This window comes from Notolepis coatsorum (genome assembly GCF_963971535.1).
Source record: "Notolepis coatsorum genome assembly, chromosome: 6".
In the NCBI taxonomy this organism is placed as follows: domain Eukaryota; kingdom Metazoa; phylum Chordata; class Actinopteri; order Aulopiformes; family Paralepididae; genus Notolepis; species Notolepis coatsorum.
In genome coordinates, this window is record NC_140170.1 from 85,039,703 (window position 1) to 85,052,349 (window position 12,647).

The window sequence follows — 12,647 nt, forward strand, 5'->3', positions numbered from 1 at the left end:
CTACACAACTACTACTACACTATAGGTAGGAAACCCCCGATTGCCACCTGGTATTTTGCACGCTGCATTCTTTACTATGATTATAGGTACGTCTGTGATGCCTCCAGGTATGAGACGCAGCAGAGTACTTTACTGAAATTTCCAAGGGTATTATGGCTTTTATACAACAACATGCATGTTGCCTGAAAGGTGGTCTTTAACCTTGGGAGGGAAATCCAGGGAAGGTGGAAGATGTTATCTAGATGTTATCTAGGTGTTAGCTAGGTGTTAGCTAGCTTCCTTTTTACCACTGCGCTTGCAGAGCAACACATAGAATAGACTCACCCTTACCTGGGGAGTGAGGTTCCACAGTGATTTGCCCCCATTGCAGCCCCCCATTTATTACTGATCAAACTATCAGTAATAAATTATGCCATACCAATTATTGTGTAGGCTCATAATATTTGATAGATTTGATACATTGTTTAATTTGTTTGCTGTTACAACTAACACAGGTGAATGTTTTAAATAAATATTTTAGATCATGTGTTTTCATATCCTATTCGTTACTCGTTTCCATGGTAACTACTACTATAAGGTCAACCGAACAACAAAAAGATGCCAGTGAGGGAATATGGTACGAAGCTCTTTCCAACGCGTGGTGCTTGTTGATAGTAAATCAGGTCTTCTCGTTGAGTGCATTTAAAAAGTTTTATTTTCGCTTGCAGGGTGGAAAAAGCAAACCATAACATAAACTCTGTGTTTAAACTGTAACCTAAACAAATGACTTGTATTGCAAAATAAACCTGAAAATAACTCAAAACAACTGAAAACAAACAAAACACGCACGGTTGAAAAACTGTGTGGCTTCCCTGTGACGTTTCCCCAATTCCCTCCCGGTGCGCACCTGTGACACACATACAAATAGGCTGTGCCCGAGATCATCTGAGCCCCGCCTCCTATGCCCACTGCCCAGCTAATTAGTCAATAATCTTAATAACACCTTCACAATAACACAATAAATAAATAAAGTAACCACAGTAAAATCATCAACTACAATATCCATAGCCAATATTTGACCAATCACAACAGTACAACTACTCTGGAGTTGGTATCCCTTGTTATTCTCATTTGCACCAGTTACTGCCATCACGCCAGTTAGGCCTATTGCCATCGTGCCAGTTTCTGCCATTGTGCCAGTTACTGCCATCTTTGGTTTCAATTAATTGGTTGGATGAAGTGTCTCCTAATGTCTCCTATACAGGCTGGATGAATCCTTCACAGTGAAGGTGGCAGACTTCGGCATGGCAAGGGATGTGTTTGATAAGGAATACTACAGTATCCAAGACCACAAGAAGGCCAAACTACCAGTCAAGTGGATGGCCATCGAGAGCCTGCAAACACAGAAGTTCACTACCAAGTCAGATGTGGTCAGTTGCCTTTTCATTATGTTCCTAATATTCTATTAAATACTTTTTTGAATATTCGAATAATCAATAATTAAAACAAATATATTTGTTTAAAGAATGCAAATAGAACATTTATTAACAAATCTTTATTTGTTTTAAGATTTATTTTTTAACACATACTGTATATTGCATTCAATATTTGGTTTTGAACTATATTATTATTATATATATATTTTTTTTTACAAAAATCAACAACTTTTAGGCCCAACACGATCTAATCCGATCTGTCCGCTTCTTCCTCTGTTTGTGTGAGCGTAGAGCTGCTCACAAAGCAGTCTTCTCTGGGAAAACGTCACACGTAACAGAGTACCGTGGTATTCGGTGCAACACGCCAGTCAATTTAAGAATATGCATAATGGTCCCGCGGAAAACAATGAAATCCGGACTGATATCTGCCGAATGCTCCGCGACTCCCGCGAGCAGACCAGGAACAATAATGGGCGTGTCAACGCTGGTATCATCCGCGCAATGTCCCTTAGTGGATAGCTCGCAAGCACGGAGCAGAATCAGAATTAGCTTTGCGCAATCCATTCTTTGTGGATTCCGCCCCTACTAGTGTTTATTAACATTAGCAAATTGTTAAAAAAAACAATGTTAGTTAGTTTCCCTAATGCCATGTCCTTCTCTATCTGTCCCAGTGGTCGTTTGGGGTCCTGGTGTGGGAACTGTTGACCAGAGGGGCTAGCCCTTATCCTGACGTGGACCCTTATGACATCACCCATTTCCTGTTGAAGGGGCGGCGGCTTCCCCAGCCACAGTTCTGCCCCGACGACTTGTAAGTATCCGCCCTGCGCTCCCTGTGCGCCTCAAGTGACCTGGAGTGGAACCGGAGAGGTTCATTATGCGTGTGGTCAAATCTTCAAATACAAATTCAGGTTCAGGAATTTAGTAGAGGACTTGACTTGAAAAAAACAAGGCCCCACCAATTCTGTGAGCTTGCCTCTTAAGCTTTCTGGGAAAAGGGGGTGGGGGGTTGTGGGGAGGGGTGAACAGGTGAGACAATAGGGTGTGAGGGGAGAGGAAGGGGAGGATACAAGGGAGGGGGAGGTGTGAACAGAGGCTCAGACTGCGGTTACATTAACACTTTCCGTGCCAGCCTCCGTGTCCTATTTACCCTGTTGAATGCCACCGCTCTATTCAATGACAGAGCTCTCACATTTGTGAACGCATAAACTCTATCTTAAATTATGGCTATGTGTCTAATACGACCGTCGCTTATCAATGACTTGTTTGCAGTCAACATTGTCGAAACGGATTGTTTTTTAATCGGTTAATTTCCGTTTTATACCACCAAAACACTTTCAGAAAAAAATGAGATTCTGCAGGAATCGTGCTTTACTGTAATACACAAAACACGTTGTCATTTTTCGGCCTATTTATGAATCGCTTTCAAATAAACGTTAGATTATCGATAGTATATGTGTGCTTATGCACGCTATAGAAGCGGGCTGAAAAATCCATTCTCTTATTTCCTGATCAGCTACATACACTCACAGCCACATACACACAAATGGACACGTTGATATATAGGTGAAAACAGCTCTGATTATCCCAATACTGGTAAAATAGATTCCTTACCTCAGATCAGATGTTCTCCAAAAAGATTATTCCAATTTCTGATCGCCATTCCAGATATCGATCGCGTTTAAAATACATATTCCACGCTGTTATGATGGTGGGCAATGACTGGGATCGTCTCCGGTTACTTGTCTGACAAGAAAAATGTGGGTCCGGACTCTTTTTTCCCCATGCGTTTCATTCAATCCAATCCAATGGGGTGCAGTACCATCCGGAGAGACGATAGGGGGCGGTATTTTCCCTGTTCGAGCTCAGACAGATCCCTTCACCAGACCAGAGCCTCACTGGTAACGTGAGGCTAGATTGATGAAATATGAATGGAAATTGCGAATAAAAAAAATAACGATTAAACGACAAGATTTCTCGTCGTTGGCACTCAACGGTTGGCATGAACTAACGAGATTTCCCGTCGTTGGCACTGAAAGTGTTAAAGGGAAAACAACAACGTTTCATTTCACTTTTCTGAACGTTGCGTTTATGCAGTCAGGTTAGACGCCGTTTGTCTCCTGTATGCGCGGGAGGTATTTGTCGCGTGCACAAGGTGTTTGTCGTGTGCACAAGCCAGACAGAGAGAGAGAGCACAGAGCGCGCGTGTGTGCAATTTAAGAGGGTAACATGAAATGATAACATATTGCCCGTGACAATCAAATAGCGGCCGTTGGAATGGGATATTTTTGCGCATTAGTATAGCCACCCCTTGCACCTTTGATGAGAAAGTGGATTGATAGACCTGGCCCACCTAACCGCACCTCAGCTTGTGCGCGTCAGTGTTTAATATGAGTTTCTTGAAGAAACATAATATCAGCAGACAGTGATTTCAGGTGAGAGAAAACTTTCGATCGTTTAATGGTAGTATTTAACGCTCGGACATTCCAGATGGCTAAAGTGATATTACCATCCCGTATAGGGTTGATATTAGGAGTCATCATAATCGGACTTTATAGAGTGAAATAGGACATCATGAACAATGTAAGAGAGCACAATAACACACATAAACACATCACATACCTCCCCATCCTCGCTTCCCCAAACGAAGGAATAGAAAATAAAAATAAATATTACCTTTGTGAAGCTGCTGGGCAATACACGGAGTGGTAACTAGGCTTCAGCTCAAACTCCAATCAAATAATACTAGTCGCTCTTATAGCTATAGGCAATAACAAATAAATGAAGTCATGTCTCTGACCAGACCAGGAAATTATTATGTAGCCTGGAGTAAAAGAAATAATTATATATATACACACACACGCATATATATACATACATACATACATATGACATACCCGTCCGTTCGAGGGAATGCTTTGATAATGAAAATTAAGCTTATATAATAATAATAATAATAATAGAAGTATTGTAATAATAATTTAAAAGAGAATAGGCTATCTCTTCAGTCAGCCTTAATTTAGGCTATGGTCCTAGAGCTGCATTTAAAGAGGAAAAATCAAGCATAGTCTATATTAATAAGAGAACAATTTATAAATTTGTATTCTTATTTATTTACCCCCCCCCGCTGGTAGTATAAAAAGAAGGGGGGAAAGGGAAGGGATAAGCCGTGATGATGGTTAGGTAGACAGAGTAGCTATCCCATCGATATATGATCAGGCGTGCTGGAAATAGAAGGCCGTGTTTGATTTTCGCATCTCGGAATTTCTTTCTTACGGCATCGAATTCTCTGCGTTGGCTTGTGACTTCAGCGGTGAAATCTGTATATATTCCGATCCGTGTGCCGTTGTAGGCCAGGGGGGACATGTTGCGGGATAGCCGCATTATCTCAATTTTGTCGGTGTCATGATGTATTCTGGCTATCATGGTGCGTGGCCGAGTGTTTGAAGACTGTCCAATTCGATGTGCTCGGTCCACTTTGACACCTCTGGGAAAGTTATCGGCACAGAGTAGTTTGGGTAGAAAATCAGCTACAAACTGAGTTGGGTGGCCTTTCTCTGTGTTTTCGGGAAGGCCTGTGATCTTTATGTTTTGTCTTCTGGAGCGCCCTTCTAGGTCATCCAGCTTTGATTTTAAGTTCTTGTTCTCAGCCATCAGGTTGTCATATTTTTTTTTAGGGCGGCTAAGTGGCGCAGTGGGCAAGGCGTTCGCCACTAATGCAGGAGATGCTGGGTTCAACCCCAGCTCTCTGCATTGCTACCAGCTTGGCTGGTCATTCATACTAACACAATTGGCAGTGTTAGGGGTGGGAAGCTGGTGGGGTGGGGATCGGACGTTGTGGACAGCGACTCCTACAGGTCGGTTGGTGCGCCTGCGCAGCAGAATCAGGAAGCAACGAGGGCGGCGTGTCCCTCCCACGCAGACCCTCGCCGTTGAGAGATCGCGCTGTGCAGGTGAAAAGATGCGACGGCTGCCTCCTCGTGTACCGGAAGGGACACATGATGCAAGGCTTCGTCCACATTGCAGCCGGCTTGTGGGAGGCATGGCCTAACAGCGTTCGAGACAGGGGAGGGTAGAATTGGACAATACGAAATTGGGATGGGAGAAAAAATTTAAAAATGGGAGAAAAAGTAGATCAAGGTTGTCATATTTTTGTTCAATATTGCAGATCCGAATTTCGTGGTCGGCGATTCCTTTTTCTGCTTCAGTAACTCAGGCTACATTTTGGTGTAATAAGGTTTGGACAGATGTCAAAGATATCTCCAGTTTGGCGAATCGTTCGTTCATGCCGCTGTTCATCTTATTAATAGCCGATAGAATGTTTGAAAGTGATGGGTTGTCCTCCATGCGTTGCTCACTAGTGCCTCCCCTGCTCACTAGTGCCTCCCCTGCTCACTAGCGTATTTTACATCTTGAGCAATAATATTTGCGTCTTGTTCTAGCAGCGTTCTGTGATATCATCATCATCTGTCATATCAAGGGCACGCGGACGTCGGTGTCTAGTGCGCATGGGCGTTGGGTGTGAACAGCTCCGTATCCGGCTCGCGCAGTTTACATGCCACCGTTCCAAGGGAACAAGCGATGCCGCTAGGAAAATTAAAATGCCCACTAAAACGGCGTTGCCTTTTAACTTGGACATGCAAGCGAAATAATTCGAAAATGAAACGTTGGTGTTTTCCTTTAGTGTAAATAAGGCCTCAGAGGAAAACTTCCACAGACCTGTGGCATTTTTCATGCTTTCTCCTCCTGCTATGCCAATTCCCTCCTGGTCATTGCACTACCCTACTGTCAGGCTGGGGAGGGCGTAGATTACCATGTGCCTCCTCGGATACATGTAGAGTCTCCCGCCGCTTCTTTTCATCTGACAGCTAGGAGTTTCACTGGGAGAGCGTAACGCACGCGGAGGTTCGCACTCCCCCCACCCGATCTCCCCCAGATCCCCTCCCTGCTGAAAAGGAGGTGGGACTGTTCAGTAGTAGTCGCTATTCCAAAAACCAGGATTCATACCCCACCGGCTTCCCTGCCAATTGTGTTCATAGGGGCGGCTGACCAAGCCGGAGGTACCGCTGACACCGGGATTTTGAGTCTCTGCAGTGGTAGGCGAGTGCTTAGACTACACTACCCAGCTGCCCTGTTAGTGTATAGTTTCATTCGAAAATGTCATTTGGCTTCATTCTTACTATAAAGCCAATCTGGTAATGGCCACTCACTCACTCACTCACTCACTCACTCACTCACTCACTCACTCACTCACTCACTCACTCACTCACTCACTCACTCACTCACTCACTCACTCACTCACTCACTCACTCACTCACTCACTCACTCACTCACCCACTCACCCACTCACCTGCATGCATGCATACTCACTCACTCACTTACATGCATACTCACTCACTCATTCACTCACTCACCCACTCACCTGCATGCATACTCACTCACTTACTCATTCACTCACTCACTCACCTGCATGCATGCATACTCACTCACTCACTTACATACTCACTCACTCACTCACTTACATGCATATTCACTCGCTCACCTGCATGCATGCATACTCACTCACTCACGAGTATCACCTGTATGTGTCTATTCTTAACCCAAACGGTTCATGCGTTTTGCGAATCTGATTGGCCACTGACGTTTCTGGTCATGTGACATGTGCGCCCAATCGCGTGACGCGCCCATTTCCGCCTCGAACAGCAGCAAACCCTAACCCTAACCCTAACCGTTCTATCGCCATGCTCTAAGACAAACTCTAACCTTAACCAACTTCGAAAGAGTTTCTAAGCTTAACCGGGGAAAGAACTTGCAGTCACACGATTGGTGCGACCAGAAACATCAGTGGCCAATCAGAGCGCAAAACGGGAACGCGGAAGCATGCACCGTTTGGGTTAAGAATACAGGCCACCTGTATACTCATTCACTCACTCACCTGTATGCATGCATACTCATTCACTCACTCACCTGTATGCATGCATACTCACTCACGTACATGCATACTCACTCACTCACTCACTCACCTGTATGCATGCATACTCATTCACTCACTCACCTGTATGCATGCATACTCACTCACGTACATGCATACTCACTCACTCACTCACTCACTCACTCACTCACTCACTCACTCACTCACTCACTCACTCACTCACTCACTCACTCACTCACTCACACACTCACTCACTCACTCACTCACTCACTCACTCACTCACTCACTCACACACTCACACACTCACTCACTCACACACTCACACACTCACTCACTCACTCACTCACTCGCTCACTCACTCACTCACTCACTCACCTATCCACCTCTATCCGCTCCCCTCCCGAGGTACTTCATCATGCTGCGGTGCTGGGACCCGGAGCCTGACCGCAGACCCACCTTCAACACCCTGGTCCATGATGTCCAGGAGATCCTTTCCCGTCTGGAGGGGGAGCACTACATCAACCTGAAGGTGACTTACGTCAACCTGGACCAGCCGAGGCCCTACCCTGCCCTAAGCGCCTCCGCGGACGAAGCGGAGGCTTCAGACTCTGACTCGGACCGCCACGCATCCATCTGAAGGCTGCCAAGAAAGCCCTAACCGCTCACAGGGCCCGGGAGGCCCCCGGGAACCAGGCTTGAAGTCAGGAGAGAACTGTCGTAGAACAGCTTGTAAGAGGAGCCGCAGCACTTTATGGGAGAAGGACAGCTGCTCCGGGGTTAGTTCATGCCTGACGTGTAGATCGCAGACGGGATGTCACCGATACCTGAGCCCAGGAGATTTCTTAGGACTACTGACTCGTATGAATGTCGGAACAGAATCATCTTGAAATGTCCCCCGTCCAACTGCATTATATCTGTGTAGAGAGATGAGTTCACTGTTGACAGACTGGTGTTTGATTCATTACGTCTACAGCACTGAGTGTAAATAAGACCTTATGAATGTCTGACGCATGTGTAAATTGCTGGATTGATTTTATAAGGATGTTGAGCGAGATGAATGTCACTTCCTAATGTGTCCATTATGCATGTGCCTCACAGTCAGAGCATTAGACCTTTCAATGCATTAGACTGAGCCCTACGGATATTGGTTACTCAGGGAGTCAACATTTAGGTTTTTGTGTGTCAAAAGAGGGAGATAAAAAATCCTATCTTTCTGAACTCTGCATAATAGATACAGATATTTCTAATGGAATTGCATTGCTAGGGAACAACTGCCCCAGGTTTATTTCCTGTCAGCCGTTGACATTAGCAAACACTGCAACATGACAAATAGTCCAGGCATTTTATGCAAAAAGGTGGGTCAACCTCTCACAAATTGCAACAAAAACAAACTCAACAGATACCATGGCCTCAATTATGTCCAGAATGAGGAGGAAAAGTTGTAAGAAATTGTACAAAGGGAAAATTCTGAAATTCAATATGGCCATCATCCACCCTAGTGACAAAAATGTATATATATTTTTTTATCTACTTTTTCTCCCCATTTTTCAATGTTTCTCCCGTCCCCAATTTTCGTATTGTCCAATTCTACTCTCCCCTGTCTCGAACGCTGTTGGCCATGCCTCCCACAAGCCGGCTGCAATGTGGACGAAGCCTTGCATCACGTGTCCCCTCCGGTACTCGAGGAGGCAGCCGTCGCATCTTTTCACCTGTACAGCGCGATCTCTCAGCGGCGAGGGTCTGCGTGGGAGGGACACGCCGCCCTCGTCGCTTCCTGATTCTACTGCGCAGGCGCACCAACCGACCTGTAGGAGTCGCTGTCCACAACGTCCGATCCCCACCCACCAGCTTCCCACCCCCTAATACTGCCAATTGTATTAGTATGAACGACCAGCCAAGCTGGTAGCAACGCCGAGAGCTGGGCTCGAACCCAGCATCTCCTGCGTTGGTGCCGAGCGCCTTGCCCACTGCGCCACCTAGCCGCCTCACAAAAATGTATCTTGAAAACCGAGCACTGTATGAAGTTCAGCAGGTATATCGCACAGGATTACGAGGAAGTGCAGTGTCAAGTTTGAAGTTGTTTGGATGGTTCCAAAGAGTGCTGCAATTAATCGGCCCATTCTGAACAGGCATGTGAGACACTGTCCGTTTGTCCTTCCAGTCATAGCCTTGTCTTGCTTTGGTTATGTCTTTGTTCTGCTGTCCAGTGTTGTAGTTGACCCCCGTGAGTCCCTCCATTGCCTGGTTTACTTCTGAACAGGTGGGCGTCGTTGTTGTTGTCATCCCTCGCCTCTGTGTGAGCCCACTACTTTTTAAACTTCTCATCAGAACCTGCTCAATCAGGTCAAGTGAGAGACCTGCCCATAGGTGTTCACGTGGAACCCTCTCTCGAAACCTTGTGTTCAGTCTTGAGGTTGTGCATCTGCTGAAGATACACCCTGGTAGATTTGGTGTAAAGATTGTGTCCTGGTGCTGCCAGATAGGGTAGCATGTCCTGGATAGCCTGCAGATGTAAGGCCCAGTTTCCAGTGCATTTTGCACTTTCGTAGAATGTCTAGCATGTCCATGTACTGACCCCGAAGAGCTGATGTTCTAGAGGACCTCTTGGTGGACTCGATGTGCTTCTAAAGGCGGACTTTGACTCTCACTAGAACATCACACAGAGACAGACTTTAGGTGATACAGTCCCATTCATCAGCTTCTCATAGATGTTAAAAGCTTCATCCACACTGTAAAAAAGAAGATAAGAAGACGGTAAATGTCTGGCAGCAACGGTTGCCAAATACTTACTGTCAAATTACTGTAAAATCAAATACATTTACAGATTACAACCTTTATGTAATGGTTAATATTTTGATAAAAGGTAATTTACTGTATTTTTATGGCATAAAGTAAAAAAACAAAAGTAATCTGTAAAATAATAGTGAATTTCCAGTGAAAAAACATAATCTGTTACCTGATGACTCAGTAGCCTTGCAGCTGCTTCAGCTGACTCGCCATCCTTACTGTTTTTCCAGATGACTGGTAGATGATGGACATTGAACACGTTCGCTAGTATCAGTGCATTGAGGGCTGCATCAACAATTGCGTTGTGCATGAACTGCTTGCGCAACAGTTTTGCCACACATCATGTGGATTTCTGCATTTGGAGCATAGATCAACCCCAGCAGTATTTGCCCAGATGAGGCCATCAGGTGTCCAATGCAACCCAAGGAAGCTCATCTCTGCATGGAAGCCACCCAAAACGTAAGACCTTTGGCTCAGAGTTGATAATCATGGGAGCCTTCCACCAGAGGGGCTGATCGAAAGTGAGTATTGGGGTGACATTGTGGCAAATGTCAGGGTTGAGATTATGCATGTGCTATCACTTGGATTCAGATTGATCATCCGCAGAAACACACAGCCGCCTTGTCAAGATGGTCACCGTTATGCACAAACTGCATCATTCCTGACCATATTATGGCTGACATTGTGGGCCACAGTCTCAGTCTGTGCATGTGCTTGGTCCAAGTACCCCGTTAGACACGTGCCCGTTAAGGAATGGGTTGATTAATTGCAGCTCTCTGGAGAACCACTCATACAAACAACTTCAAACTTGTAGCATCAGGATTATTGTACATTTGACTTGCACCTGTGAATGCATCACTAGAGGGCGTCCTAAAGCCTTGGTCAGTAGCAGCAGCTTCAAGTGTACTGCAGCAGTAGCAGTAGTCCTCTGCACCACAGCAGACGGGTCTTTTCACAGTAGTTTATCACTTTTACATTATGAATCTCAATTATGTAAACAAGCGCAGGCTGCAGAAATGACCAGTCGATGTCGTGTTGGGCCTATCGAGTGAAATGTGTGGCAATGCAAAAAGAATAATGACTGTAATTGTGTGCAATTGTTGGAATATCCTCGTCAATACATGCAGTGAACATAATCTCTTCTCTGAATCAGATGGTACGAGGCATGTTGTGGTATGTTGACGACATATTATATATGATATTGCATTTTGAACCAACCTGGCCTTTTAATGTATTTTGGTCATTCGAATAATGTCAATGTAATTTGTACCACTTTCATTCCTAATGACTTGCTATAAAGGCAATTATTTTATTTTCACTGTGTGCAAAATCTATCTGGTGTTGTTATTCACTTACACTGCATGGGTAGTTTGGTATTTATAGTGTTTACTTTGTTCAATAGAGCTGTCTCTAAAATGTAACTTGTCTCCTAACTAGTGTCCCTTTTTCCATACTTTCTCATTAACGTTACTGTTCTAACTACTTGCATGTGTGAATGAACGGGTACGTACAGGGATGTCTTAATGGATAATCTAACACTTTAAAATACTTCCTCATCTCAAATGACTGTTGTCCCGGTGTCTTGGTAGTAACATAGATCACCGTATATGCGAGAGAAGGTAGATGCAAAGGTGAGAGGATCATCAAAGCCGTCGGAAGGGAGGGGAGAGATGCTGGGGAGTGAACTGACTCAAGGTTGAGGCAGGAGCTCTCAAGCCTCCCAGGTTCCTCTCTCTCTCTCTCTCTCTCTCTCTCTCTCTCTCTCTCTCTCTCTCTCTCTCTCTCTCTCTCTCTCTCTGCTCTCTCTCTCTCTCTCTCTCTCTCTCTCTCTCTCTCTCTCTCTCTCCTCTCTCTCTCTCTGCAGGTAAGATGAGAGGAAAGTACACACTGTAGCTGGGGGCTGGTTTGAGTTATGTCAGCTTGCCAGACATGCTGGATCCGTGCATCCTGCATCCGTAATACTGTTGATGAATAATTTATGGATCTAAAAAAGAAAAGGAGAGTTTTTATTTATTTACCTCCCTATGGTTATTGACAAGGGGGTGGTGATTTAATAATGACAAGCTTAGATTGGATATGATCGGTGTAGCTGAGGGGCTACACAACCCGGACTGTATTAAAGATTGTTTAGATTAAACCACTACTAAATATTATTACTTGCCAGACAGTACAGTTAGATAAATATGGCAGACACTCAATTGACGGCACGGGGGCAAGGATATCAAGTTTACAGTATTTTAATAGTCATATCACTATACAACTGAATTATTACGTTGCTCTTAGTAGAATGTCAGAGTATCAAAGTCAGGGGGAATGAATATTTCCTAGGTTAAGAATACTCGACCGGAGCTCTGCAGGGAGTGAGAGAAGGCGATACAGGGCAAAGCATGGTGGGTAGCTGGAGACGATGATTTCCCCTGTGGAGTTGTAAGCTCCGGAGGAATTGAAGAATAGTCGGTGTGGTCACTGAAGAAAAGGGGGTCTCGTATGGATCCAGTCCTTGTAATCCAAGTGCC

General features: G+C 44.9%; 1 protein-coding gene across 3 annotated transcripts in view; it reads left to right on the top strand.

Moving 5' to 3' along the window:
• The window catches only part of LOC311231069 (macrophage-stimulating protein receptor-like), a 66,291-nt gene extending 54,842 nt beyond the window's left edge, over positions 1–11,449 (top strand). For all 3 annotated transcript variants that reach the window (XM_084317539.1, XM_084317541.1, XM_084317540.1), the window contains 3 exons: positions 1,244–1,409; positions 2,087–2,223; positions 7,750–11,449. In XM_084317539.1, coding sequence (XP_084173665.1) covers positions 1,244–1,409; positions 2,087–2,223; positions 7,750–7,981 — 535 coding nt within the window. In that variant the 3' untranslated portion in view covers positions 7,982–11,449. The remainder of the gene's footprint in view (positions 1–1,243; positions 1,410–2,086; positions 2,224–7,749) is intronic.
• Positions 11,450–12,647: the final 1,198 nt, after the last annotated feature.